The sequence below is a fragment of the Poecilia formosa genome, unplaced genomic scaffold, assembly GCF_000485575.1.
Source record: "Poecilia formosa unplaced genomic scaffold, Poecilia_formosa-5.1.2 Scaffold337, whole genome shotgun sequence".
Classification (NCBI taxonomy): Eukaryota; Metazoa; Chordata; class Actinopteri; order Cyprinodontiformes; family Poeciliidae; genus Poecilia; species Poecilia formosa.
Window position 1 is genome coordinate 584,639 of NW_006800276.1, and position 23,411 is coordinate 608,049.

Below are 23,411 nucleotides of genomic sequence, written 5' to 3' on the forward strand. Positions count from 1 at the left end.
AGAATAATCGATAGATTACTCGATTACTAAAATATTCATTTACAACAGCCCTAATCTTGGGTGATGCATAGTCAACACCATATTTATCATAGAAGCTTTAATGTCTTTAGGATCTGGTCACATAGGACTAGACATCAATAATCAGTACACCTACAGACATATGTCTAACAAAGGGACAGAAGGTTAAATCAATTATTGGCTGGTGTTAAATTGGAGGTGTAAATGACTACGAGACATTATGAACCCAATCAAGCTGTTGGGATAAGCTACAAACATGTGGAGATCTCTATGCCTAAGATTTTCCACTTAAACCTCAGAGTTTTGTTCTTGTTGTAATTTGGAATTGAAATGGACCATCTTCAAGACTTTGTTGTAGATGTGGCTTCCAGGAAGGTACTGGTTGTCTGTCTTTTTGGAAGTTGGACAACAGGCAGGAAAGGTTTGTAGAAGTCAACCATCCAAGAGACCTTGTAATGACTGACCTCAGGTTTAGAGAAACTAAAGCAAAATGAAACTGAAGGAACGTGAAGGCCGTGAAAAATGGACCTTTGGTTGCTGAACCACTCAGTACCCTGGAAATGAAAAGCAGTTTCCATTGATGCTGTTTGGTTAACCGGATGATGGGTGGATTGATGGATGGGTATTAAGTGAATATTGACCTGTGTGTTTTCAGGCTGACCCTGAAGCTCTGGACCAGGACGGTTTGGTAGGAGACGATGATGGAACCATTGAAGGAAAACATTTCTTCCCATGAATACTTCATCTTCAGTGGCTTCAGTGAACTTGGAGCTCTGAAATCCTTCATTTCTATCCCCTTCCTGATTCTGTTCTTTGTGTCTCTGTTTGCCAACTCCCTGCTGATCTATGTGGTCATTTCACAGNCCTTCGTGTCAGTGAATGTATAACGAGGCGAACATCTTAAAACCTTTCTCCAGCTGACTTGTTGGGGCTTCGGATCGATGTACAAACCTTGGCCAAGCACTGCAAGCACCTAATGTAAATGATATTTGTATTGGATCGGAAACAATCGAGCCGCTTTACCCCGAACGCGGAAGCTGAGGTGCAAAGAGCCCATTAACTGTACGTTTTTTTCTTTTTCATATAAACAAACTTTAAAGAAAAAGTACACAAAAATAGCGGGTTGTGGTAGTGGCAGGTGTGTGTCTGTATCTGGTGAATATTTGGTTCTAACATGTTTGTTTTTCATTCAGTGGGTATAAAATCCAGAAATCAAACTCAATTTAGAGTAGCAATAGTTCATAATAAAATGACTCACATAAACGTAAACAGTACAACGTGTTTTTTTTCAGAAAGTTATTCAAGTAAATGCAATTGAGTAAATGTCACTACTACACAAGTATGCACAAAACTTCCTTTAAACTGAAGAAAATGAAGAAAATCCAACGATAAAAAGCAGACTGGAGAACTAAATTAATCGATTTCACATATTTAGTCTGTTTCAGGAATAAAACAATCCATTAGCTTTATGAATTTAGCGTACGTTCATGTTATGCTAGTCCTAATGATGGCGGCTCCCACCAGGTTACTCACCCCACCGGGGATTACCGGTCCGGTAACAAAACTGCTCCAACTCCGGTCCAGCTGTCCACTTCGGCTCACGGTCCGGTTCTGCAGTTCCAAAGTCCAGGAAAACATGCAGAAAATTTTCATATCCAGCTATTTAGTTGTTTGTTTGTTTTTTTAAGTCCACAACAACATAGAATCCAGGTTCTTCCGGCGTGAACAGTCCGTATCAGCGGCCAGCTTCGTTATTGTTCCCACTATAAACATAAGTATTAAAAATAAAATAAAATACTTTGTACAAGAGCGCTTTATGGCGTTCGGTTCATTAGCTGTATTAGCTTACTCGCGGATCTGTTACATCCAAAATGGCGGGCGCTGTGACGTATCGCAGTTCTTAACCCCCATCTCTCCCCCGAGCCATCATAGCCAATCAAATTGCTTAAACTTGATATTAACCTTGACTGACCAATAAGGTTGAAGCAACCAAAAGGATTTACTGGCGGTAGTAAATGGCAGTTACTAGCAACAAACGCCATTTGTACTGCACGTTTTAATGTCAGCAAAAAGTACACTTGAATATTTTAATGTGTATGGCTACTAAAGGGCATAAATAATAAAATGTTTAAGTGTAAAACACCAAAAGCTAAATATTACTGTTTGAGGTGAATAGGTGTACCATAAATTGCAGTTAAGGAAAGATTTAAAGTGTGTGAGAGAAACCAAAGATATGACTTTTTAGGATTATTTGATGTTGGACACATCAACATGTTTTCAGAAAAAAAACAGGCAAGTTAACAACTAAAGCTCTTTATTTCTTCGTTTTCTCAAGGTTAGAATGTGAGAGAGAGAAAACAAACTAAATAAATTTTTTATATTGAAATAACTTTTTATGGATTTTATACCAAAGATTGATTGATTTTACCAGAAGAAATGAAGTTAACACAGGAAATAATTTATTTTCAAACTGTATAAAATGTATAAAAAGATTTTATTGGTATTGTGTTAATTATTTTTAGTATGTTTTAAGTTATAATCTTTGCAGCCAATGGTAACTTGACAGAGGGTATAAAGGTGGAGATTCAGTGGGTTTCCTTTGACTGAAGTCATCTTCGGTTCATTCAGCAACAAACTCCAGCCAGCAACAGGTGAGACATGTAGAGCCAAACTGTCAGCAGAGCTTCAGTAACTCCCAATTCAACCATTAAATCTTTGATTTTCTCTGCTTATTATTGTCATATCGCAGGACAGTTGGTGTCTACAACAAGCCAGCTGATCTGAAGGACTTTGAACATTGTAATTTATTTCTTCAGGATTTTTATTGAAGTAAAGCTAAAATATAAAACAGCTGCTTCTTCTTCTTCTGCTGCTGCTCTTCCTGTTTGTCTGATGTTTGAAATATTACTTTTTATAATGTTATATAACCAGTTTCCATTTTTTTCTTTCTTATGCGAGTCAGAAATTTGGAGTCAAAAAGGATTTCTTAAAAAACAAAGCTGTAAGTATTTTTTTTGTCAGGGATCACATTTAAATTCACAAGAACTGATAAAACACAAGATTTCCTGTTTTGTGATCATTTGTGGATCCGTTTTGCTTCCAGATCAGTTTTATGTCAGTCAGGTTTTGCCCTTCATGTTCTCTTGCACTGTTGCTGCTTTGTCAGAAGTCAGAAGTTTATCCTTCAACGTGCAAACGCAGGACATAAAGTCCTCATAAAGATACAAAAACACAACTTTCTAAAAACAGGAATGCGTCAGTGGTCTGGTTTTGTTGAATATTCAACACATTTAGGGTGAAATTACAACCTGGATGCCTCAGGCTGCAACATATTCTGCATTTTATTTTGTTTTAAATTTTAACTTAGAAATTCTGTATCTTCACGTCTCAACTAAGATATTCTTCAATTATTTAAGACAAACTAATTAGTTCTTTTCTACAAACTCCACAGATACAAACTTGTGAAACAAAGGCCAGTTGAACTCAATTAAAAACTGATCAGAATATAACTTTAATACTGAGAGTGAAACTCAGGAATGACTGGACTTCATGGATAGCAGAACTGCAACAATTTATAGGCACATAGATATAAATTAGTTTGAATCGGCTGGAGAGGGAAAATCTAAAGCATGCAAAACAAAACTCAGTAGAATAGAATAAAATCTTTATTCTCATTGTAACAATGAAACACAACAAAATTTAGGTGCAACTCGACAGATAAAAAATATAAAAGTTAACTTAAAGACAAAAATAGGCAAGGTGAAACTAAACTCTTGGCAGCATTCAGGATGGTGAGGGCTAATGGGTAAAAACTGGTTTTTATTTTGTTGGTTTTGTCTTTATAGATCTGAAATGTTTGTCTAAAGTCTTGAAATGTGAGCCGAAGCTTTCTGACATTCGCAGTGCAGCAGAAAGGCCTCCATTGCTGGAACAAGTAGAATAGAATACATTTTATTATCATTATACAAGTGTACAATGAAATGAAAAGCACTTTTTCCAGTGCAGACATGTACATTAAAAAGAAGAAGTGTACGTAAAATGTATATATACAAAAATTTACCAAATTTAGAAATACAGAATATGAATAAATATAAAATATATATAAATATTGCACAGTAAATATCACAAGTGGTTACACTGTAGGTAGGTACCGGTGGAGGTGAGGGGCGGAAATAACTTAGTGCATGTGTGAATTTAGGATTGTTACAGCTTTTGGGAAGAAAATGCAGGCATGAGGCGGACAGCAGTCACTGCAAAGAAAACAATATAAATTAGTTATATTGGACGTTTCCAGGGGCCAAGTTAGGATTGGATGGATGAACATTGAGAAGTGAATATTGACCTGTGTGTTTTCAGGCTGACCCTGAAGCTCTGGACCAGGACGGTTTGGTAGGAGACGATGATGGAACCATTGAAGGAAAACATTTCTTCCCATGAATACTTCATCTTCAGTGGCTTCAGTGAACTTGGAGCTCTGAAATCCTTCATTTCTATCCCCTTCCTGATTCTGTTCTTTGTGTCTCTGTTTGCCAACTCCCTGCTGATCTATGTGGTCATTTCACAGAGGAGCCTCCACTCCCCGATGTACATCCTCATCGCCTGCTTGTCATTTGTTGATATGTGCCTGCCACTGATTCTCATCCCCAACCTGTTGCTGAACGTCTTGTTCAACACGAGCGGGATCTCTCTGAGCGGCTGCCTGGTTCAGATGTTTTTAGTTCATTTCTTAGGAACGTGTCAGTCCTCTCTTCTGGTCTGGATGGCATTGGACCGATACTTTGCCATCTGCAGGCCCCTTTCCTACCATGATCACATGTCTTTACCTGGATTCCTCCAGTTTGTGATTCCTCTTCTGGTCAGGAATGTGGTCATGATCGTGACAGTGGTGATTCTGGCAGGTAAAGTGTCGTTTTGCTTCAGGAATGTGATAAACCACTGTGTCTGTGAGCACATGGCCTTGGTGGAGTTGGGCTGTGGCAGCACAGCCATCAACAGTCTGGTTGGGTTGATGACCGTGTTCCTGGTCACTGTGTTTGATTTCTTGTGCATCACCGCTTCATATATAATCATATTCCGTTCTGTGCTGCGTTCAGGTAAATCCAGCGCTAAAGCTCTGCACACCTGCTTCACTCACATCATCGTCATGGTCATCAGTTTGACCTTCGTTCTCACGGCTTTCCTGTCGTATCGGACCAGAAACAGCCTCCCAAACGCTGGTCGTCTTTCTGTTAGCATCATGTACCTGTTTCTGCCGAGCTGCTTCAACCCAATTATCTACGGCATCAGAACCACCGAGATCCTAAAACACATCTGGAGGACGCTGTCATTTCGCAAGCTGTGACTTACAGCTGAAAAACGATTTACATATTGTTTATTAATAAAAATGTTTCAACCGTTTGCTTGATAACATTTCAGTTTTTAAGAGGATTTTACTCCAACAGTCCAAAATATTGTGATATTTGTAAGGAATCACTTTAAGTCTAAACTTCGAGCCCAGGCTGTCGCCACATTTATTGTAGAAGCTGCTTTTAAACCTTATTTGTTCTGATCCAGCAGCTTCATGGCTGAATCTAACTTTACTTATCAACCAACAAACCAGCACCTGGTCTGGAAATGTGATCAGAACAAACTGCGGTTCTGAACTGCAGAGTTAGAAACCAGAACATGGAGCCCTGTCTTTTAGAAGACACCGCCCTATTGGTGGTTCAGTATTCACGGATTTTTCTGTAACGTAACTCCAAATTATTTGCATAAAATTTGCCTCTTCATGGACACACCTGATGGTCCTGTCGACCCGGTTCTACTGGAACCAGAACATCTGCTCCACCTCCAGAGAACTCTTTCTCTCTGCTCTGAGTCAAACCAACCTGTTCCCCTCCTGGCCAGTGGGGGCGCTGCACCAAGAACCACTGAGCGTTCTCCGGTCCGCTCTGTGTTCACATATGGATTCAAACCAAACCCAGACCGAGGTTTGGAAGACCAGAGTTTGATTAGCATTCAAAAGCAGGAAGTGGACTGCATCGCAAGGAATTCTGGGTAAATATATCTAAAACAAACGTGTTGCTTTGCATCCTGGGTTAGCGATCAGGGCAGAGCCGCAGCTCAGGGACTCCCAGCAGGAGAGACTAATGAAGCAGAGCAGAAACCAACGCCAGAGGAACATGAAGGCTCCCAACTCAACTCACCAAAACATCTGCAAACAGAGGTGAAAATCTGACCTTTTTCTGGTTCAACATCAGGAAGGGAAACGTAGGAATCCCTGACATGATCAGTAATTTGTTGATGAGTTTGTTTTTCAGTGATGATAAACACGTTTTATGAGTTTAACTTCATGGTTATGCCAAAATGGAGAATAAACTCTGGAGAATCTGATTTAAACCTCCTGCAGCCAATCACAGTGCTGCTGCCTTCAGGGTCAGCTGTCCTGTGGGACGTCTGGACGTCGACTATAAGACGATCTGAGGGGAGACTCGGTGTCCTGATGAGGATCCAGCAGCAGGTAGGACATTTAACTGGGTTAATGTTTCAGTTTCCCTGTAGACGTTTCCACACAGAAACTGGAGTTTATTTATTTAAGCAGATCAGAGGTTAGACCTGGTTTTACCATGAAAATAACTTCATGTTTACGCAACTAATTGGTTTTAATTTAAACCAGTCTAACGAACCAGACTGTGTTGTGGTGAATTTCTCTGGTTCTTTCAACCAGTTAGTGATGGAATCAGGATTGTGTTCACATTCTTGCAGTTTTGTTTCTATAAAACTGCATTTTTACTTAAAGTTCCTAATTTAATGTAATTAGGGTTTAGTTAGAAATTGAGTTTTTTTCACTCATTTTTTAAAATAAAAAGCAAAAAGTAAATTGAATTTAACAAATATTTATTTGATTTTTCCTGTGTAATTCTTTGTCGATGTTAGTTTAGATTGTTTGATTATTTGTGAATGAGGCAGTTTTGTTCGGTCACTTTGCGTTTTCTGATCCTAAAACCTAAAGAAACATTTTAATATGAACTTACAGAAGGATTTAAAATCTGACGTTACGCCCGTCACGACCGTCCCAGAAGTTATTGTGATAAACAATAATATTGTTCTTTTAAATGTAAAACTGAAGTTTAAAACGCCAAATCGATTTTAAAACTGGGTTTTGCAGTTTTCTTGACCAGGTTCTGGTTTTGATCCAGAATGTTTTTGTCTTTTTCCATTTCCTGTTGATCCTTGACAGGGATTTAATTTTTCCTTTTCTCTGCTTTTATTTTGAAAATGAAGCTTTGATCAAAGATAAAACTAAAAATGATCTAAATCATATTTTAAGTTGTTTTTTCTGTCTGGTTTGAGGTAAAACTGATGAATCTGTTGGTTATTGGATTTTATTTTGTCTGTTTTTTATTCTGAGCATTGAACTCATCACCAGAATGACTGGAAACCAGCAGAAGTAAGAAACATTTTATATTTACTATCTAAATACAGACAGTAAATCTAGTTCTAACTCCTGGGACGTGTTTCAGTGTGAAATTAAATTAAATAATGCAGATGTGAAAAACAGGAAGTTCTTTAGCTTCATGCGAACTGACAGGAAATAACTCAACCTTTTATTTTTTCTGTATCGTACCAAGTTCTTGTATTTAAGTGGTTTTATGGTGAATGTTTTGTTTCTGTAATAGTTTGAAGGATTTATAGATGATAAAATCTGTTTCACTGAGTTTAATATCTAAATATTCAGAATTTATTTAGAACCATAAAATTCATATTTATTATGGGGGGAAAATCTTAATTGTTTTATTAGTATCTGCATCCTGTGGCTGCTGTGTTTTTATTTAGTAGATATTTCATTATTTCACAGACTAACAAAACTAAATAATAGGACTTTAATATTTTTATGTAACTCACTTGCAGAGTTTGGTAGTAAACTTACATTTACTTGAGCAGCTTTTTGGAAAAATAATAATTTTAAGAGTATTTTTACTTTTACTTGAGTAATTTAATTATGAAGTATTTCTTCTCTTACTTGAGTAAAATTTCTGGATTTTGAGTAAAAAACAAACATGTTTTAACCAGAAGTCCACCAGACAGACTCACACCTGCAGTTTCTGCTAAAGTTTAAACAGTTTTTTTATTGAAAGAAACTGATTTGAAATATTTTGTTTTGCCTGATTTTGTTATTTTGTATTTATCTAAATTATTTTAATTTCGGTCCTTAAAATACAAACATTTCCCTTTAACTTTATATTTTGGTTTGACTGATGATGTGATTTTTAAATATTAAATGAGTGATAATTTGATCAGGTACTCAGTACTTCAGTAAAGTTTTTACCAAATACGTTTTCTCTTTTACTAGAGTAAAAACATGTTGAAGGTTTTGGGTTCTCTGCCCCCCTCAGCACAAAGCAGCAAATAAAAATAGATTCTGTTTGTTAAATTGTTATAGAAACACCTCAGAATGAGGAATCACAGTAAAAATGATTATTATAAAAACAGATTATCTGAATCTTTACTGGTTAATTTTCCCTTCTTGACAGTCAGATTGGAGAAAATCAGACAATATTTTCATAGAATCATCTGTGAAAACCTGGGAGTAGTGATGAACTCTGACCTGTACCTTCGGAGTCACATAAAGACAGTTACAAAGTCGGTCTTCTATCACCTTCCACTGAGAGAAAATACTTTAAAATGCTGTTGGTAGTTTATAAATCACTGAACAGCTTCAAGATCTGCTGCTGATCAACATTCCAGATGAAGCAGCTTTCAGCTTCTATGCACCACATATCTGGAACAAACTTCCAGAAAACTGCCAAACAGCTGAAACACTGAGTTCCTTTAAGTCCAGGCTAACAGTCAAATGTTTAGAGTTGCTTCTGAAACGTAGTAAATGAAACGTTGATCAACATTCTGATGTGTAACGACAGCAACATGTAATGTTTACCATGTAACGTCTTTTATGAGGCTGTATTTCTGTTTTGTTTTTTTGACGTAAAGCATTTTGAAGTGTTGCTGAAATGTGCTATACAAATAAGGTTGATTGATTGATTGATTGATTGATTGATTGATTGATTGATTGATTGATCTGTCCAACCTGTTGTTGTTTCCAGGTGAGGCAGCGCCATGTTGGACGCTCCGCTCACCAGGAACTTGTCCCACTCCAGCTTCCGGCTCAGATGTTTTCCGGAGCTGCAGGACCGCCGCTGGATTCTGGCGCTGCTGTTCTTCCTCTGCTTCCTGTCTGTGCTGCTGGGAAACTCTGCGCTGGTCTACGTGATCCGCAGGGTGGCGCGCCTGCACAGCCCCATGTACGTCCTGGTGTGCCTGCTGTGCGTGGTGGACGTCCTGCTGGCCTCCGTCATCCTCCCCAACATGATGCTCAACCTCCTGTTCGACTGGAGCCACATCTCGCTGGCCGGATGCCTCATCCAGATGTTTTCCACGTACTTCCTGTCGTCGCTGGAGTCCACGCTGCTGTTGGTGATGGCGCTGGACCGCTACGTCGCCATCTGCAAGCCGCTGCGCTACATGGACATCATGAGCTCCTCCGCCTTCCTGAAGCTACTCGTCTTCGCGCTCCTGCGCAGCGTCTCCATCATGTCGGCGCTGGTGGTTCTGGCCGGTTCTCTGAGGTTCTGCGGCTCCAACGTCATCCAGCACTGCTACTGCGACCACATGGCGCTGGTCCGCCTGGCCTGCGTCAGTACGCAGAGGAACCACGCGGCTGGGCTGGCGGTGATTGTCTGTTTCGTGGGTGTGGACATCCCCGTCATCTTCTTTTCCTACGTGAAGATCGTGAAGGTCGTGGTGCGGGCGGCGGCGGCCAGCGAGGAGCGCCTGAAGGCGCTTCACACCTGCAGCACGCACCTGATGGTCATCGTGTGTTTCTACCTGGTGGGCACCATCACCTTCCTGTCTGGCAGCCTCAACATTCCCATAGCAACGGGCCTCAACACCCTGATGGGCGTCGCGTACATCCTGATCCCCGCGACGGTCAATCCCATCATCTACGGCGTTCGCACCAAAGAGATCCGCCGAGGCCTTCAGAGGATGTTCAAGCTCGGAGAAAGGAAGATCGCGTCTCTGAAGGTTTCTTCTGGAAAACGACAGACGCTGAGAACTTCCGGTCAGGAGCCCACAAGTCTGACTCTTCAAAAGTAACGCAGTATAAAGTATTCATGAACCAAAGGCCTCCATCTTAATATCGTGACTTTAACCAATACTGAAAACAAATTAGGAGCGTCCAAAGTAATCCGGTTCTCAAGGGCCGCACCTGATTGGACCAGCAGGTCATTGTGGGCGGATCCCAGTGTGAACGTTAGGAAGTGTTTTCAATAACACCAACTATTGGTAACAAATAGAAACCATTTTAGTTGTGCTAAGCCTGAAGCACTAATCATAAACATTAGCTGGGCTAAAACTGAAGTGCTAAATTGCACCATGTTGGTGTCCAACATGGCGGAAGAGGAGTGTGAACAGTCCTCATCCACTTCAAAATAAGAGCATTAACATAAACGAAGAAGAATCCGCAACAGTCGTTAACCTAAACCTAGACGTTTAACTTTATTCAACTGCAAGTTTGCAAAACTATAAATCACTTGCAGCCATTTTAATAAGTAATGCTCGTGTTTGATTGTTCAGATACTGACGAGCAGGAAGGGCTTAATAATACCTTACCATTATATTTAAAAACAAAATCAATTTTGTAAGTAAAATAATGTGAAACTGGAGAAAGCTGTTAAAAAAATAAAAACAAAGTTTTGATCACAAATGTCAGGCTGTGTATGAATATCATGACTGACGGTGAAAACACTCAGAGCTTCTAATAGTGTTTTTATTAAAGACTGTGGGGAATATACAAGTTTTCTCTGACAATATCAAAATAAAAGACAACTGAACTAAAATATAAACAGATATGATGGGTTTCTTCCTCATCCTCCGACTTCCAGTCTCCAAGACAAACTGGTGTCTGTCCGTGTTTCAGACCCAAACACCTGTCAGACTTCAGGAAAATACAAGTTCAGGAATCTCACTTCATATTAAAATCAGCAGATAATAAACAGAAACCGTCATTAACGGCCACAGGGCTGACGAACAGAAAACTAACATTTAACACAGCTGAGCAGTTCACAGATCATCATCAGGAGTTTAGAGGAACAAAATCTGCTTTTAAAAAATAAAACTCAGACAGAAATCTGCAGTTAATTATAGATTAAATTAATTATTTTAGTATATATTAATATGTGGAAAATATTGTCAATACTTAAGCAATTTAAGGGGTTTCATCTTTTACTTTATTTGCTGTTCAGGCTGCCACCAGCAGGTGGCGGTAACACAGCAGGTTGGAGACAATTTAAACGTGCGATGTTGTGACAAAGTATTCACCCTACACATTTTTAATAAGTGTCTTATCACATTTAATTGAAATTAAACTCATTTACTTATCAGACAAAGATGATTTCATTTTACTGAGGGGAAATAAGAGACTGAAAACCACCTGAACCAGATCAAACACTAAACTTCTGTTCATCAGAAATCTTCTAAATCACTGAGGAAGTATGGAGGTTGTTTTAGAACCAGATTTTAGCTTGAACTTTGACTTGGCCACTCCAGAGCTTTGGTTTCTGTTTTACATGTTGACCTGTTGATCAATATCCTGCTGCAAAACCCAAAAGGGCTTGAACTGATGGTCAGAGTTTCCTTCAGGGTTTCCTTTCAGAAAGCAGAAATTATGGTTCCATCAATTACAATAAATCACCAGAGGAACGAAGGAGACCAACAGCCTGACACACCAAATCCATCCGTCTCTGAAAGGCTGCGTTGGTTTTACTCCGGATGAAACCATCTCCTTCCACTTTTGACTCATCAGGGTGTCAGCGGTAAATGTGAGGAAGACCTTCGTGTTCTTCTGGATCAGCTCTGGTTCTGGAGTTGGAACTCTCCCATTTTCTCTTTTCATCATCAAGCATGACCTCTGACCTTAACTGGGGCAGTGAGGTCTGCAGAGCTTTGGGGTGTTTTCCCTCCTGACAGTCCGGTAAACTCGGTGCAACATTGGCTACATCTCAGCTGGTGCAGTTCGCCTCCTCCTGAACTGTCAGGTGTTTGTGGTTGTGTAGCAGCAGATCACTGAGATCCACCTCCTGAAGCTCCTGCAGTGAACGCACGAGCATCAGAACAAAAACTGCTCTGATGGTCTTTTCCACCACATGGACACTCAGCTTCATGTAACTCTCTATAAGCCGTGGTTTCAAGGGGCATTTAGGAAAGACGTCTGATGAAACGCTGTTCCAGCTGGTCTGCAGGATGAGGCTCCCTGCCACACAAGCCTGAAAACACCAGCAGGACGTCTGAGCAACACAACAACCAGCCAGAGGAGGCGCTGGCCTCCGATTGGCCCAATCACAATCCAGTCTAGAATCTGTGGACAACCTATTAAAGTTGGGTGGTCATAATCTTATGGCTGGTTGGTCTGCATACCAGCTGTTGGGACCATACATAAGAATCGTCATTAGTTAAGGCCACTTTTCACTGATCTGCAGGACCGTCTTCACCTGGATGTCAGAACCGCGGCTGGGTTTTAAGAAGAACCATGAAGTACAGCAGAACTCTGTGGAGTTGGACTCGTAACGATCTCTGGTGTCATTTAGGATCTACATGCATGTTCCAGTGGGTCCCACAGCATTTCTTTAACCACTGCTTTGGTTTTTCTACGACTGGTGATGCTGGGCACAGCTTTCAGAGCTGGAAGATTATTTTTAACCCAATGATGATGATTTGGGAAATGATCAACGTGTCGGAACAAACCAAGGAAAACTTCATTATTCATGACCTCAATAAACAATAAAATACTGATATATTTCATGCACTGGTCCCTTGTTGTCTCGTTGGGTCGGTGCCTCTTCACCACCTGCAGATGTAAGCTGAAGTCCCTGATGTTGATCTGGTGGGGAACCACTGCAAGTCATCCGAATTGGGCAGTGTTTTTGTTTTTAAAGACCCTTCAACATAAAACACTGAAGCTAACCTCAACACAACTGAACTCCTGATCGTTCTCTAATGGAAATACGAAGAACAAAGAGAGGCATGCTTCCAGCGACCGCCGGCTCCGAGTTCCTGCCGAGGCTCAGCCTGACGACACAAGGCTGCGGTATTCTACACCCTGCGGGACGCAGAGAGAGGACAGACATGAACAAACACACAAACACGCCACCACCGAGTGTTTGGAGGGTGTCCAGACTGTGGCTCGGCCTACAGGTAACCTCTGCCGGCTCCACACTACAAACAGCAGCAAAACAACAACAGTGACGGCCGTGGCGCCCGTCGCCTCTATCTGTCGTCGGGTTTGGGTGAGTCCAGCGGTTCCTCGTCTTCCTCCTTCTCGTCTTTAGCGCCAATGAGCCGCTGGCGGGCGAAGTCCTCGAATATGATGTCATCATCACTGAGGGACGGAGAATGTGACTGAGATTAGTTCAGAGCTTCGGTTCAACAACATCAATCTGCTGCCCACACGAACAAACCGCTGCCCAAAATTATTCATACCCCTTAGATTTAAAGTTATCGCCTAACTTGAGAAATATTTCCTCTTGCTGCAACTGAAACTATGTGGGTCAGAAGAATAAAAAAACGTGTTAGTCCCACTTTTATGCAAATGCTCATTTGTACCTGTTAAATATTTTGGGATTTTGTGAGATTCCTGTGTTCTCCAATGATCCAAATAGTCTAACCAGATAAACACGGTTTAATGTGTGCAGATGGCTCAGAGGGAACAGCAGCAGCTTTCTGCACTTGGATTGTATTCAAGTCAAGGCTGCAGCAAAGTGTTAAATTAGGACCTGTGATACGAATTATGGCAGCGTGCAACTCAAGAAACGGCTGCAAGGTAATAAAAGTCTTCAACTCCCAACGGCCGCAGCACAAAACATCATAAAAACTAATAAGAATGCTGCAGAAAGTCAAAGAACAACTGGGAAGGCTGGTGATGCAGGAAGTGCAGGAGAACCAAAGGATCAGGGCGTCCAGTGGATGCGGCGCAGCAGCGTCCGAGTCCAGACGGTCCAGCAGAGGCGCCAGCTGACCGAGGCAGAAAGACACTTTTCAAGTAAGTTTGCACCAAGTCTTGGATAAATCTCTGGGGAAAGAAATCTTCTGGCCTCTGTTTGAATCTAAAATCGAATGTCTGATGCTAAAAACCATAAAAAGTGTTTATGGTTAAACATGGTGGAGGAAACATGATGGTTTGGCATATTTTTCAGTCAACAGAAAACCTAATTACAGGAAATGGCCAAATAATCATGGTGAGAGTTTAGCTGCTGTGTTTATTCATTACTGAGAGATGAATTGATTATTTTGGTTTTGCCATTTCTTGTTGGTTAAATGAAAATAACTTTAAATCCACTTCCACCTGCAGTCTGAATAGTTTGGCATTTTGTGCAGCTCTCTGTAAATCTTTGTCAGATGTTTCTCTGTGACTCTCAGAGACGGTTGAGGTGAAGATCACCGTGAGCCACAGGGGGTCCTATTCCTTCCCCACTGGATGCTCAGTATGATGCTCATTCCCACCATGTGACTGGCTTCATATTCACGTTTTGTTGAACAGGCGTCTCTAAAAATGAACCTTTTCTAAAAAGAAAAACCAGATTATTCAGACAAGCAGCACCAACATCACAGCCTTCAGAGGAAGGTTGTAGGTTTGACTCCAGATTCCTCCTGTCACATGTTGACACACGTTAACCCAAAGTTGCCTACGAATTGGTGTGAATGGGTGAAAACCGGTTTGAATATGGCTGTCTATTTACCTTTTTAAAACACCGGATAATCTTTGACTTTGTCCAGACAACAATCCATGTCTGATGAGTTGAGAAGAAGGCAGAAAGTGAATTGGAATCGATATCCATAGAGCAGATGAGAGTCTAGCCTGATGAGAGGATGAATTTTAATTGAACAAACACAGAGATGCTTCTGCTGACTCCCGTTAGGTAAAATAGGGATGCACACGCATTTTACATATTTAGAGTAAAGCCTTCGATAAAACCCGCACCATGAGCCTGGATGCATTTTGAGAAAATAAAGCCAACAAACCACAGTCTGCTTGTTTTCAACATTTAACTGAGGATAAATTCATGCGCAGGCTTAATGAGACTCATTAGACCGAGTCACGGCTTGTTCAATTAAAAAGCTTCCAAAGAAAACATCAGAAAGTGCATTAAAACTGAAAATAAAAGCAGTAATGAATCCCATTGAGCATGGCAGACCTCCTAATAGGGTCTTAAAGCAATCTCACTATCATAGTAATAATCAGTAAGATCCAGAGTGGCTGCTGACAGCCACAAGAGTTTCCAGTTTAAAGCCCATTTCCTGCAGCTCCCACAGCAGCACGCATTAGGATGCATTAAGGCTGAGACTCTGGAGATGGCTTCAGAGCTGCTAATGCGCTAACGGGCCGAGAGGAAACCCTCTCTGCTGCCCGCACCGTCCAATCAGAGAGCCAGCTGACGAGCAGGAAAGACAGGAGGGCTGCTTACTTTGTGTCAAACTCAATCAGGTTAGTGTCGATCGGAGCTTCATCTGGAGCTGCGGAGAAGTCAGAAAGAGGCAATCAGAGCTCTGTCATCACACCACAAACCAACATGATTCACTGCTCTTCTCCATGCAGGGTTTCTTTTTGTTTCTAAGACAACGTTGGCGTTGTGGGCAGGATTTCTGGCAACAGTGTAAACAGAAATGAGACACACCGGATTCGTTATGGAATCCGATCCGACAGAAAAACGTTTTCACCGTTTCTGTTGACATCATTATATTGACATTCTACAAATAATCTACAGGAGAACATATAACTCACTCTAAACGCACATTTCAGTAATAACAGCCGTCACTGTATTACCCGTGTCGATGCCAACATTATCAGATGATCACACATCAGAACATGCTAGGACCGTTATTCATAGTTATATGGCAGATTGCTGCCATGTGGGAGAAAAGGAACCCCAGACCATGAATATTAACCATGGTAACTGTTCATGTATTCACATAGAGGGCATCAACAACCAAGAAATAAGATATGTCAGATGGGAAATAACTTTTAGTTTTCAGCCTGTGGACAGACGTAGTTTTTACTGAAGGAAATTCCTCCTGTTTGATTTATTGGGGGCTTGTCCGGGATCATTAGGCTGTTTTCTATCCAGCAATGTAATCTAAGCCATGATGGAGAACTTTAGCAAATTTAACTGTTTTAATCCAAAAGACAGGAAGGTTTTTCATTGAAATAATTCAGTTTATTATTCAGTCAGAAATGTGAACACATCTCACCGTCTCTGTAGATGGACTCCTCCAGCGGCTTCGGGTGCATTAATGTGAAGGGCAGCTCAACAGAGACGTCACTGGAAAACAGATCATCCAGGTGCACTGAAGCTCATAAAACATCGCTTTTCAACTGCAGATTCATTAGGGGCATTTATTAAAGTGGATATGTGTCAGCACCAGAAAGGCGGTGCAGTAAGATGTTCGGATGACCTTTTGTAAATCTCAGCATGAACGTTTCCATCCGTGACAGAGTGAAAGGTTACCTGGAAGCCAGATCTCCGAGAAGCCTGAAATCAATAAATATTTAACACCATCAGTTTCAGAGCAGCATCATTTCCAGCTGTTTAAACTGAGCCAGTCTCTTCATTTCATGTTATCAACATCACGTTAATCCACTTAGTCACTTCTACAAGCTGATTCTTTCACCAGAGAGTGCATGTCAGATACTGCAGTCAGAGATGAGACAGTTTTCTCTTAGGAGCTAGCTCCTTTAGACTTAAAGTCGCAGAGACACAAACTGTGAGTAACTGGCTGATTTTCTGAAAGGATGCATGAAAACTGCAGGACATTTTTCTTTTAATTACTCTAAAGCTGAATCTTTATTAAAATTACTTAAGAACTCCAGAACCAGTTCCCATTTTCCTTTCTTGTGGTTCTTCAAAGTTTTCCTAATCTGTTTCTTCATTACACCCTGAGAAACACCAGGTTTTCAGGTAAATCACTCTATTTAATCTGAAATCCTGTTTTTTCTCAAACTGTGTTAAACTGAGTTATTTTCAGCTTTAAGAAAATAACTGGGATCAGACTGGATCAACCTGTGGCAGGCTGTCTTTAAACCAAACCGGTGAAGTTTCAGGATTTCTCTGCGGAGCTTTCGTCCTTCCCGGACTAATGTGGCGTTGTTGGCAGGATTCCCAGATTTATTCAAGGTTTTATGCTGAAGTTGCGCAGCCTGCCATGAAACTCAGGTTAAACAACAGATATTCTCCTGATCCAACTCGTCCCAATGGTTGGGTTTCAAAGCAACGCCTACAGCAGGGGGCCCAAAGTGGGTCCTGGAGGCCCGGCATCCTGCATGTTTTAGTCTCTCCCTGGTGGTTGCAACAACCTCCTCAGCAAGTCAGTGTTCTGCTTCGGCCTCTAATAAGACATCATTTGGTCCAGCTGAGCTAAACCAGGGAGAGAGTAAAACATGCAGGATGCCGGGCCTCCAGGACCCACTTTGGGCCCCCCTGGCCTACAGACTTCAGATCAAAACCAGCGTTTCAGCTTATTCTGATGCATTCACTATTAACGTGTACTTTCCGGTTGAAATGACTGAAAGTAAAACTGAGAGGCAACCCACCCGCCTCGGGACACCACCAGCTTCACTTTGACTTTGTAGGACACGATGATGCCGAGGATCTCCCTGTTGGCTCCTTCTCTCAGGCTGCCCAGGAGAGCAAACACGCTGTCAGACACCAGCAGCCAACTCTCCGACTGACAGTGAAGGCACCATGAGCGTGGCAGGACTCACAGAGTGCTGGAGGCCAGGTTGGTGTCTTCGTGCTTCAGTTTTCCGTCCAGGGCGAGGCCGCGCTTCTCCCGGTTGTTGGCCAGGAATGGAGTGAGGGTGAAAACTTTGCAGAACGTTGAGCTGGGAGCCACAACGTCACTGAAAACACAAGACAGAGTTACTGCTCAGCCGTCGGCTGGCCAAACGTTCTGCCACAGGGGCTGACAAGGAGTCATGGGCCGAAAGAAGAAAAACCTAAAACCAAGCAAATGAAGTATCCTGGTATCTACTGCAGAGAAAAACCGAAAGGGATTTTTACGACGTGGTCTGGGACCAATGTAGGAAGGAAACGGGAATACATTTCTGTAAAAACACTCTGAAATTTTCTCTGAAAATTTTGAAAAGAACATTTATGGCATTTGAAATTAAGACATTTCCAAGTTTTTTGTAGAAAATTTCTGATATTGATCTAAAAATCATATTTTCTAGCAAACAGAGATTACTCTGAGAGTTTCTGAGTTTTCTGCAACGGCCCAAAAACGCTGCAGCAGATTTAGCAGGTTTTCTGTTTAACAGGTTTTGGGTCACTTTGTTTCAACACGTTTTCCATATTTATCGAGTTTAAGAGAGAATAAAAGCTGATTTTTCAGTAAAAGTCTCTGGATAAACTCGGTTTTATCTTTTAGAAAACATGAACACTTTGTCTTATACTTTACATTTTCCCATGTAAGAAAATTAACAGTTTTTAATTCTGCATCTGTGGGCCACAAATGGCCCCCGGACCCAAACCGGCCGGTTCTGGGTTTCCACTGTCAGTTTGCTGGTCTCTACTGGGTCTGAGTGTGTTTTTAATTTAATGCATATTTTAAACTACATCTGTTACAATAAGTAATTAATCCATTAACTGCATAATAAATTAAAATGTGCTCAATAATTTCCATTCTGGTTGATATTTCTTCAGTTATGGCATCATTACCAATGTGTTGTTAATGGCTTCATTTCTGTTTTATTTATTGTTTCAGATTTTTTAATAAAATTAAAGTTTAATGGTTTGAAGTGACAAACTTTCATTATTATACCTTCATCAATATATTACATGAAAATGGTCCAAATGAACAATATTATCACTTATCATGATAATTATTGGGGCAATTTATCAACATTTATTATCATGACAGGTTTATTATAAACTAAACATTTATTTTAACAATTTACTTCCATTTATTTTGATTCAGATTCCAGTTTGGACCAATTGGCTCCTAAAATATGAGACTCTGATGCCTGATTAAACTAAAATAACATTAAATGACACCAACCTGCTGGCAGGAATTAATATTAATGAAAATATTTCCTTACAGCAGCAAACTCTAAAGAGAAAATAGAAAATTATTTTAAACTGTTTGTCAAAAGACTCCCTAATCCTGGATTAGATTCATCTGTGAATCGGCTGCATCTTGTTCTTTGGTTTGTAATCAGAGCCTAAATGTTGCTGAACTGAAGCTTTGATTTGAGTAATTGGAAATGTTTTCTGATCCCTCCCAGTGTTTGTACTGAGACTCACTCCGACTCTTCCACGGCGACGGGACATTTGTACTGCGCCGTGTTGAACAGGCAGATATCCGCGTACTGCCGCACTGCACACACACAAACCAGAGTTAAGCGATCCAACATGGCCGCCGCTGCAGGAGCCACAGGAAACGGCCTGCACCTGAGATCTTCATCTTCTTCACCGTCTTGTTGGTGTTGTTGGTGACGTGAACGTTGACGCTGATGGGCTCGCCGTGGTAGTAAATCTGAGACAGAGAAGAAGAACTTCCATCAGAACGACGTCGGACAGGAAGCCACCGTTAGCGCCACCTTCTGGACAGACCGAATATCTGGAGACTTCAATGTGTCGCCAACAAATAAAGAAAGTTTATCTAAAACAAAGTCCCAAAGCTTGAGGAACAAAATGTTTTTAACCAACTCCACTAACCCAGTCAGGCAGCAGCTAATTTACTCAGTTATGTTTATTTGAGAGAAATTTACTTTCAGGAGTATTTTTTACTTCAGTAATTTTATTATGAAGTATTTCTGGATTTTCTTCCCACCGAATGAAGAACAAACATGTTTTAACCAGAAATCCACAGACAGACACCACCTGCAGTTAAAGTTTTATCAGTTTTTTATTGAAGAAAATTGATTGGGATTGAATGTTTCCTTTACCTGCTTTTGTTCATTTGTGATTAAGTTATTTATGTTAATTATTTTCATTTTGGTTTGTGAAATACCAAAATTTCCACTTAACTTTATACTTTGGTTTGTCTGATGATGTCATTTCTAAATATTAAAGAGGACCCCTTACTCAGTATTTAAGTCGATTTTTTACCAAACACTTTGTTGCTTTAATTTGAATAAAAATATGTTGAAGTTGTGCGACTTCAGAATCACTTTTGGCTAAAGCTAAGCTGAGTAAAGCTAACAGCTGATACTGAGGCGACGGTGTGCAAACCAATCACACTGTCTGTCTGTGAATCCACTGAAATCAGACCATCTGGAGCGTTTTCTTGCAGAGCAGGTTCACCTCTGCGCCGTTTATGCATGAAGGCTCACATCCAGAGAATAAGCTCCAGTGTGTGCCAACTGTAAAAAGCCTCAGCGCTTGCTCAGCTCGGCGAGCTCAACGCTAACCTCTAAAAGCTCAACTACAGCAGCCGTATGGCGTCTGGCCCAGCCAAAGTAAGAAACCATGACTGGACGTGTTGAGGATCTGAGGACGCTCCACTGCCAAGCAGGAGGCAAAATGTTTCCCTGTAAACCATCACATCATGTGGCGCTGCGCGTTGCTTCAGCAGGTAAACCACAACATGCAGCAATATCTTAAAGGGGCAGCGCTGTGTTTTCCAGCCACAAAGCTCCATTTTAAAGCACATTACACCTATTTTCACATCAGTTGTTAGAAAAATGCTGTTTGTTTCAAATATGACTTAAAAGAAATTTTATTTTGTAATGTAACGCCTTGGAATTGGGTCTGTGTCACTTTAAGAAGCTCCTGCTCTTTCCTCCATTAAGTCATACCAACATGGCTCCACTATTAACCCTTAACGACATTTTTACCAGCATTTCACTGAGCAGAAGCTCCCATGATGAGCTCAGTTCCACCAGTTGTTTGCTAATTGCTGCTGGCTAGTCTGAAGGATCTGAGAGGGGGAGGAGCTTAGCCTCGAAGGCGGGGCTCGGTCCAACCAGGCGTTTTGTAAAGCTGAATGGTTGCCATGAAGATTAAAGGATTTCCCAAACATGCATGAAAGAATCAAAGCAACACTGCAGAGAAAAACTTTATAACATGATGGGAAGATTAAAAAAAGGCTGATTTCACATGACATTAAATAAGTAATTATTTTCCCTGACCTTGGATGACTGCAGCCCAAATCATCAGCTAAAAGAACCACAGTGTTTAATTTGCCCAAACTGTCCCAGCTGCAGCATCTGTTCGTGTCTCAGGTGTTACCTCCTTGTCCAGCGACGCCTCCAGGTGCAGCGGTTTGTCCGACATCAGGAACTGCCTGGTGGTCTCGGCCGTCGGCTGGGGGCCCGGTTTCTCCGGGGCGTACTGAACCTTCCTGATGACCAGGCGCACCGAGTTCCTGAAACAACCAGAACCAGAACCTAGTCCCAGCAGCCCGACAGGAATCCTCCCATCCTGCCTTACCAGGGGCCCGACCGCGGCTCAGCCACTTTTACCTTTTGTGGATTTTCTCCTCCAGATTTTCCGCGCAGAAAGCTTTCACCTCAAAGTCGACGCCGCAGGCCTGAGGACAGCAACAGGAGGAGACAACGGTTTGACTCCTCCTCAGATCAGACGGGACAGAGAAATGAAGCTACCTTCCCGGTGTCCTCCGGTCCCGGCTGCAGGGTGACGGAGCACGGCAGGTTCAGAGGGATCTGGAAATAAACCCGTTAAAAATTTAAAACTCACTCAAACATTTATGACTCAGCAGCAGGAGGAACATCGTCTCTTCTGATTCCAGAGCCAAACCTCCTGAATCAGCCGTTTAAAGAACAGCTAGCAGCAACTTTAAGGTGAGTGGGCGGAGCCTATCTGCCATTTAACAGCCGACTGGCCCGATAACCAGCCTGGGTCCAGCAGATTAACATCTACGGTGGTCAGCGCCATTTATGAAACAGATTGAGGTCAGAGTGCAAAACCAAATCTTTCATCTCTAAAAACCAAGCAGAAAGTGAAACTTTTTGACAGACGTGCCAAACCAGAGCAGCAGTCTCTTCGGTACCTCGAAGGTGAAGGGGTAGGCGTGCTCCCCCAGTTTTTTAATCAGGCGTTCCTGGAGACGAGTCAGACTCTTCTTCTCTTCAGGCAGTGGAGGAAACGCCTGGATGTTCGCCACAAACAGGTCCTTCCTGAACGTCAGCCCCAGGACGTCCAGGTCCTCCCGGCCGTACCGGAACGCACAGGTCAGCGTGACGAACACTGGAGAGAGCAGAAAGATCAGCAGCTCCAGGACACTTCCCAGAGGAACCCCGCCAAATTACAGAGCGCTCCGATTCCTCACATCCAACGCCACACAACCAAATGTCAGGGGCCTCACCTTTCCTCTCCTTCAGGTATTCTGGGTCAATTAACACAACACCATCTGCAGAAACACACACAGAGTGAACACAGAAGCCTGACGGTGGCCAGGTTTCATTTCACAGCCTGAACTAAAACCTCACCGACGGGCTCCACCAGGTCCACATGGTCCACAAAGTCTCTCTTCCCCAGGTAGACCGTGAGCTGGTGGAGAAATAAAACCTTCAGCTCAGAATCCATTTTCTGATGTGAAAACATAAACCGAGCAGACTGGTTTTTACTTTTCTTCTATTTTATGTTGTTTCATTGTGCGACATTTGGTTAACTGTAATTTCTGTTAATGTGCTTAGCAAATAAAATGCATGATAATTATGTTTTGGTATGACAAGATGATAGGTACTTTTTCTCAAACCTATATAAAAGACCACAGACAACGTATATGAATTTTATGACAAAGCTTTTGCAAAAGGAGAAATCTCCATCAACAACTTCTCCAAGCCGTTCACAGAGAGTTCTGATCTCCTTCCACGCGAGCCCCTGTTTTATTGTCCAAGCAGAACAGCCAAAAGGGGCAGTCAGGAAGAACAACAAAGGTCGTAAAACTTCTAACCTAAACAAACCAGCCAGGTGTGATATCTGATCTACGGTCTGAGCCCAGCTCAAATCTCGGTCAAGCTGTTAACAAAACAAAATACGACTGCTCACAGGCAGTTAGGAGGTATTCTAGTTGATAACAACTAAGATCTGAGAAACACAGAGTTAACTGTTTCACATGAAGATGAAACAGACAGTCCTGACCTCCAGGTCAGTTCATACACACATAAGGAAGAGAATACTTTAAACAGAAAATTACAACGATCTATAGACTGAATGTGAACTAAAGTAATAACAAAATGATAATACCGAAAATTCTCTAACACAAGATATGCTACGCTATGGTATTTTATGCTATGGTTAGCTATGCTACGCTATGGTATTTTATGCTACGGTTAGCTGTGCTACGCTATGGTATTTTATGCTACGGTTAGCTGTGCTACGCTATGGTATTTTATGCTA

At 41.5% G+C, this 23,411-nt stretch overlaps 4 protein-coding genes across 4 annotated transcripts in view; 2 read left to right on the forward strand and 2 right to left on the reverse strand.

Moving 5' to 3' along the window:
• LOC103152994 (olfactory receptor 52K1-like) overlaps positions 1 to 1,866 on the reverse strand; it is a 52,511-nt gene extending 50,645 nt beyond the window's left edge. The window contains exon 1 of the mRNA XM_016661572.1: positions 1,552 to 1,866. The gene's annotated coding sequence lies outside the window, so the exon portion shown is untranslated. The remainder of the gene's footprint in view (positions 1 to 1,551) is intronic.
• A 1,847-nt stretch (positions 1,867 to 3,713) lies between these two features.
• Positions 3,714 to 5,414, forward strand: LOC103152993 (olfactory receptor 52N2-like). Its single transcript, XM_016661600.1, has one exon. It carries the CDS (start codon positions 4,418 to 4,420, stop codon positions 5,357 to 5,359), a length of 942 nt encoding a protein of 313 aa, XP_016517086.1. The 5' UTR covers positions 3,714 to 4,417; the 3' UTR covers positions 5,360 to 5,414.
• A 602-nt stretch (positions 5,415 to 6,016) lies between these two features.
• On the forward strand, positions 6,017 to 10,804 carry or55e1 (odorant receptor, family 55, subfamily E, member 1). The gene is made up of 2 exons (XM_016661603.1): positions 6,017 to 6,517; positions 9,102 to 10,804. The coding sequence occupies exon 2, from the start codon at positions 9,115 to 9,117 to the stop codon at positions 10,150 to 10,152; it is 1,038 nt and encodes a 345-aa protein (XP_016517089.1). The 5' UTR covers positions 6,017 to 6,517; positions 9,102 to 9,114; the 3' UTR covers positions 10,153 to 10,804.
• Positions 10,805 to 10,811: 7 nt separating this feature from the next.
• Positions 10,812 to 23,411, reverse strand: part of arrb1 (arrestin, beta 1) — a 26,572-nt gene continuing 13,972 nt past the window's right edge. Inside the window, exons 3-16 of the mRNA XM_007573732.2 lie at positions 22,499 to 22,559; positions 22,375 to 22,419; positions 22,060 to 22,256; positions 21,653 to 21,712; positions 21,512 to 21,579; positions 21,279 to 21,414; positions 19,497 to 19,581; positions 19,350 to 19,422; positions 17,810 to 17,947; positions 17,639 to 17,722; positions 16,557 to 16,580; positions 16,300 to 16,370; positions 15,516 to 15,564; positions 10,812 to 13,432 (exon numbers count right to left, since the gene is read on the reverse strand). Of these exons, the coding sequence (XP_007573794.1) occupies positions 13,321 to 13,432; positions 15,516 to 15,564; positions 16,300 to 16,370; positions 16,557 to 16,580; positions 17,639 to 17,722; positions 17,810 to 17,947; positions 19,350 to 19,422; positions 19,497 to 19,581; positions 21,279 to 21,414; positions 21,512 to 21,579; positions 21,653 to 21,712; positions 22,060 to 22,256; positions 22,375 to 22,419; positions 22,499 to 22,559 (1,203 nt within the window). The 3' untranslated portion in view covers positions 10,812 to 13,320. The remainder of the gene's footprint in view (positions 13,433 to 15,515; positions 15,565 to 16,299; positions 16,371 to 16,556; positions 16,581 to 17,638; positions 17,723 to 17,809; positions 17,948 to 19,349; positions 19,423 to 19,496; positions 19,582 to 21,278; positions 21,415 to 21,511; positions 21,580 to 21,652; positions 21,713 to 22,059; positions 22,257 to 22,374; positions 22,420 to 22,498; positions 22,560 to 23,411) is intronic.

Bases quoted from the DNA above. Each gene is read 5' to 3' on its own strand.
- LOC103152993 (XM_016661600.1), top strand. From the start codon at position 4,418: ATGATGGAACCATTGAAGGAAAACATTTCTTCCCATGAATACTTCATC.
- or55e1 (XM_016661603.1), top strand. From the start codon at position 9,115: ATGTTGGACGCTCCGCTCACCAGGAACTTGTCCCACTCCAGCTTCCGG.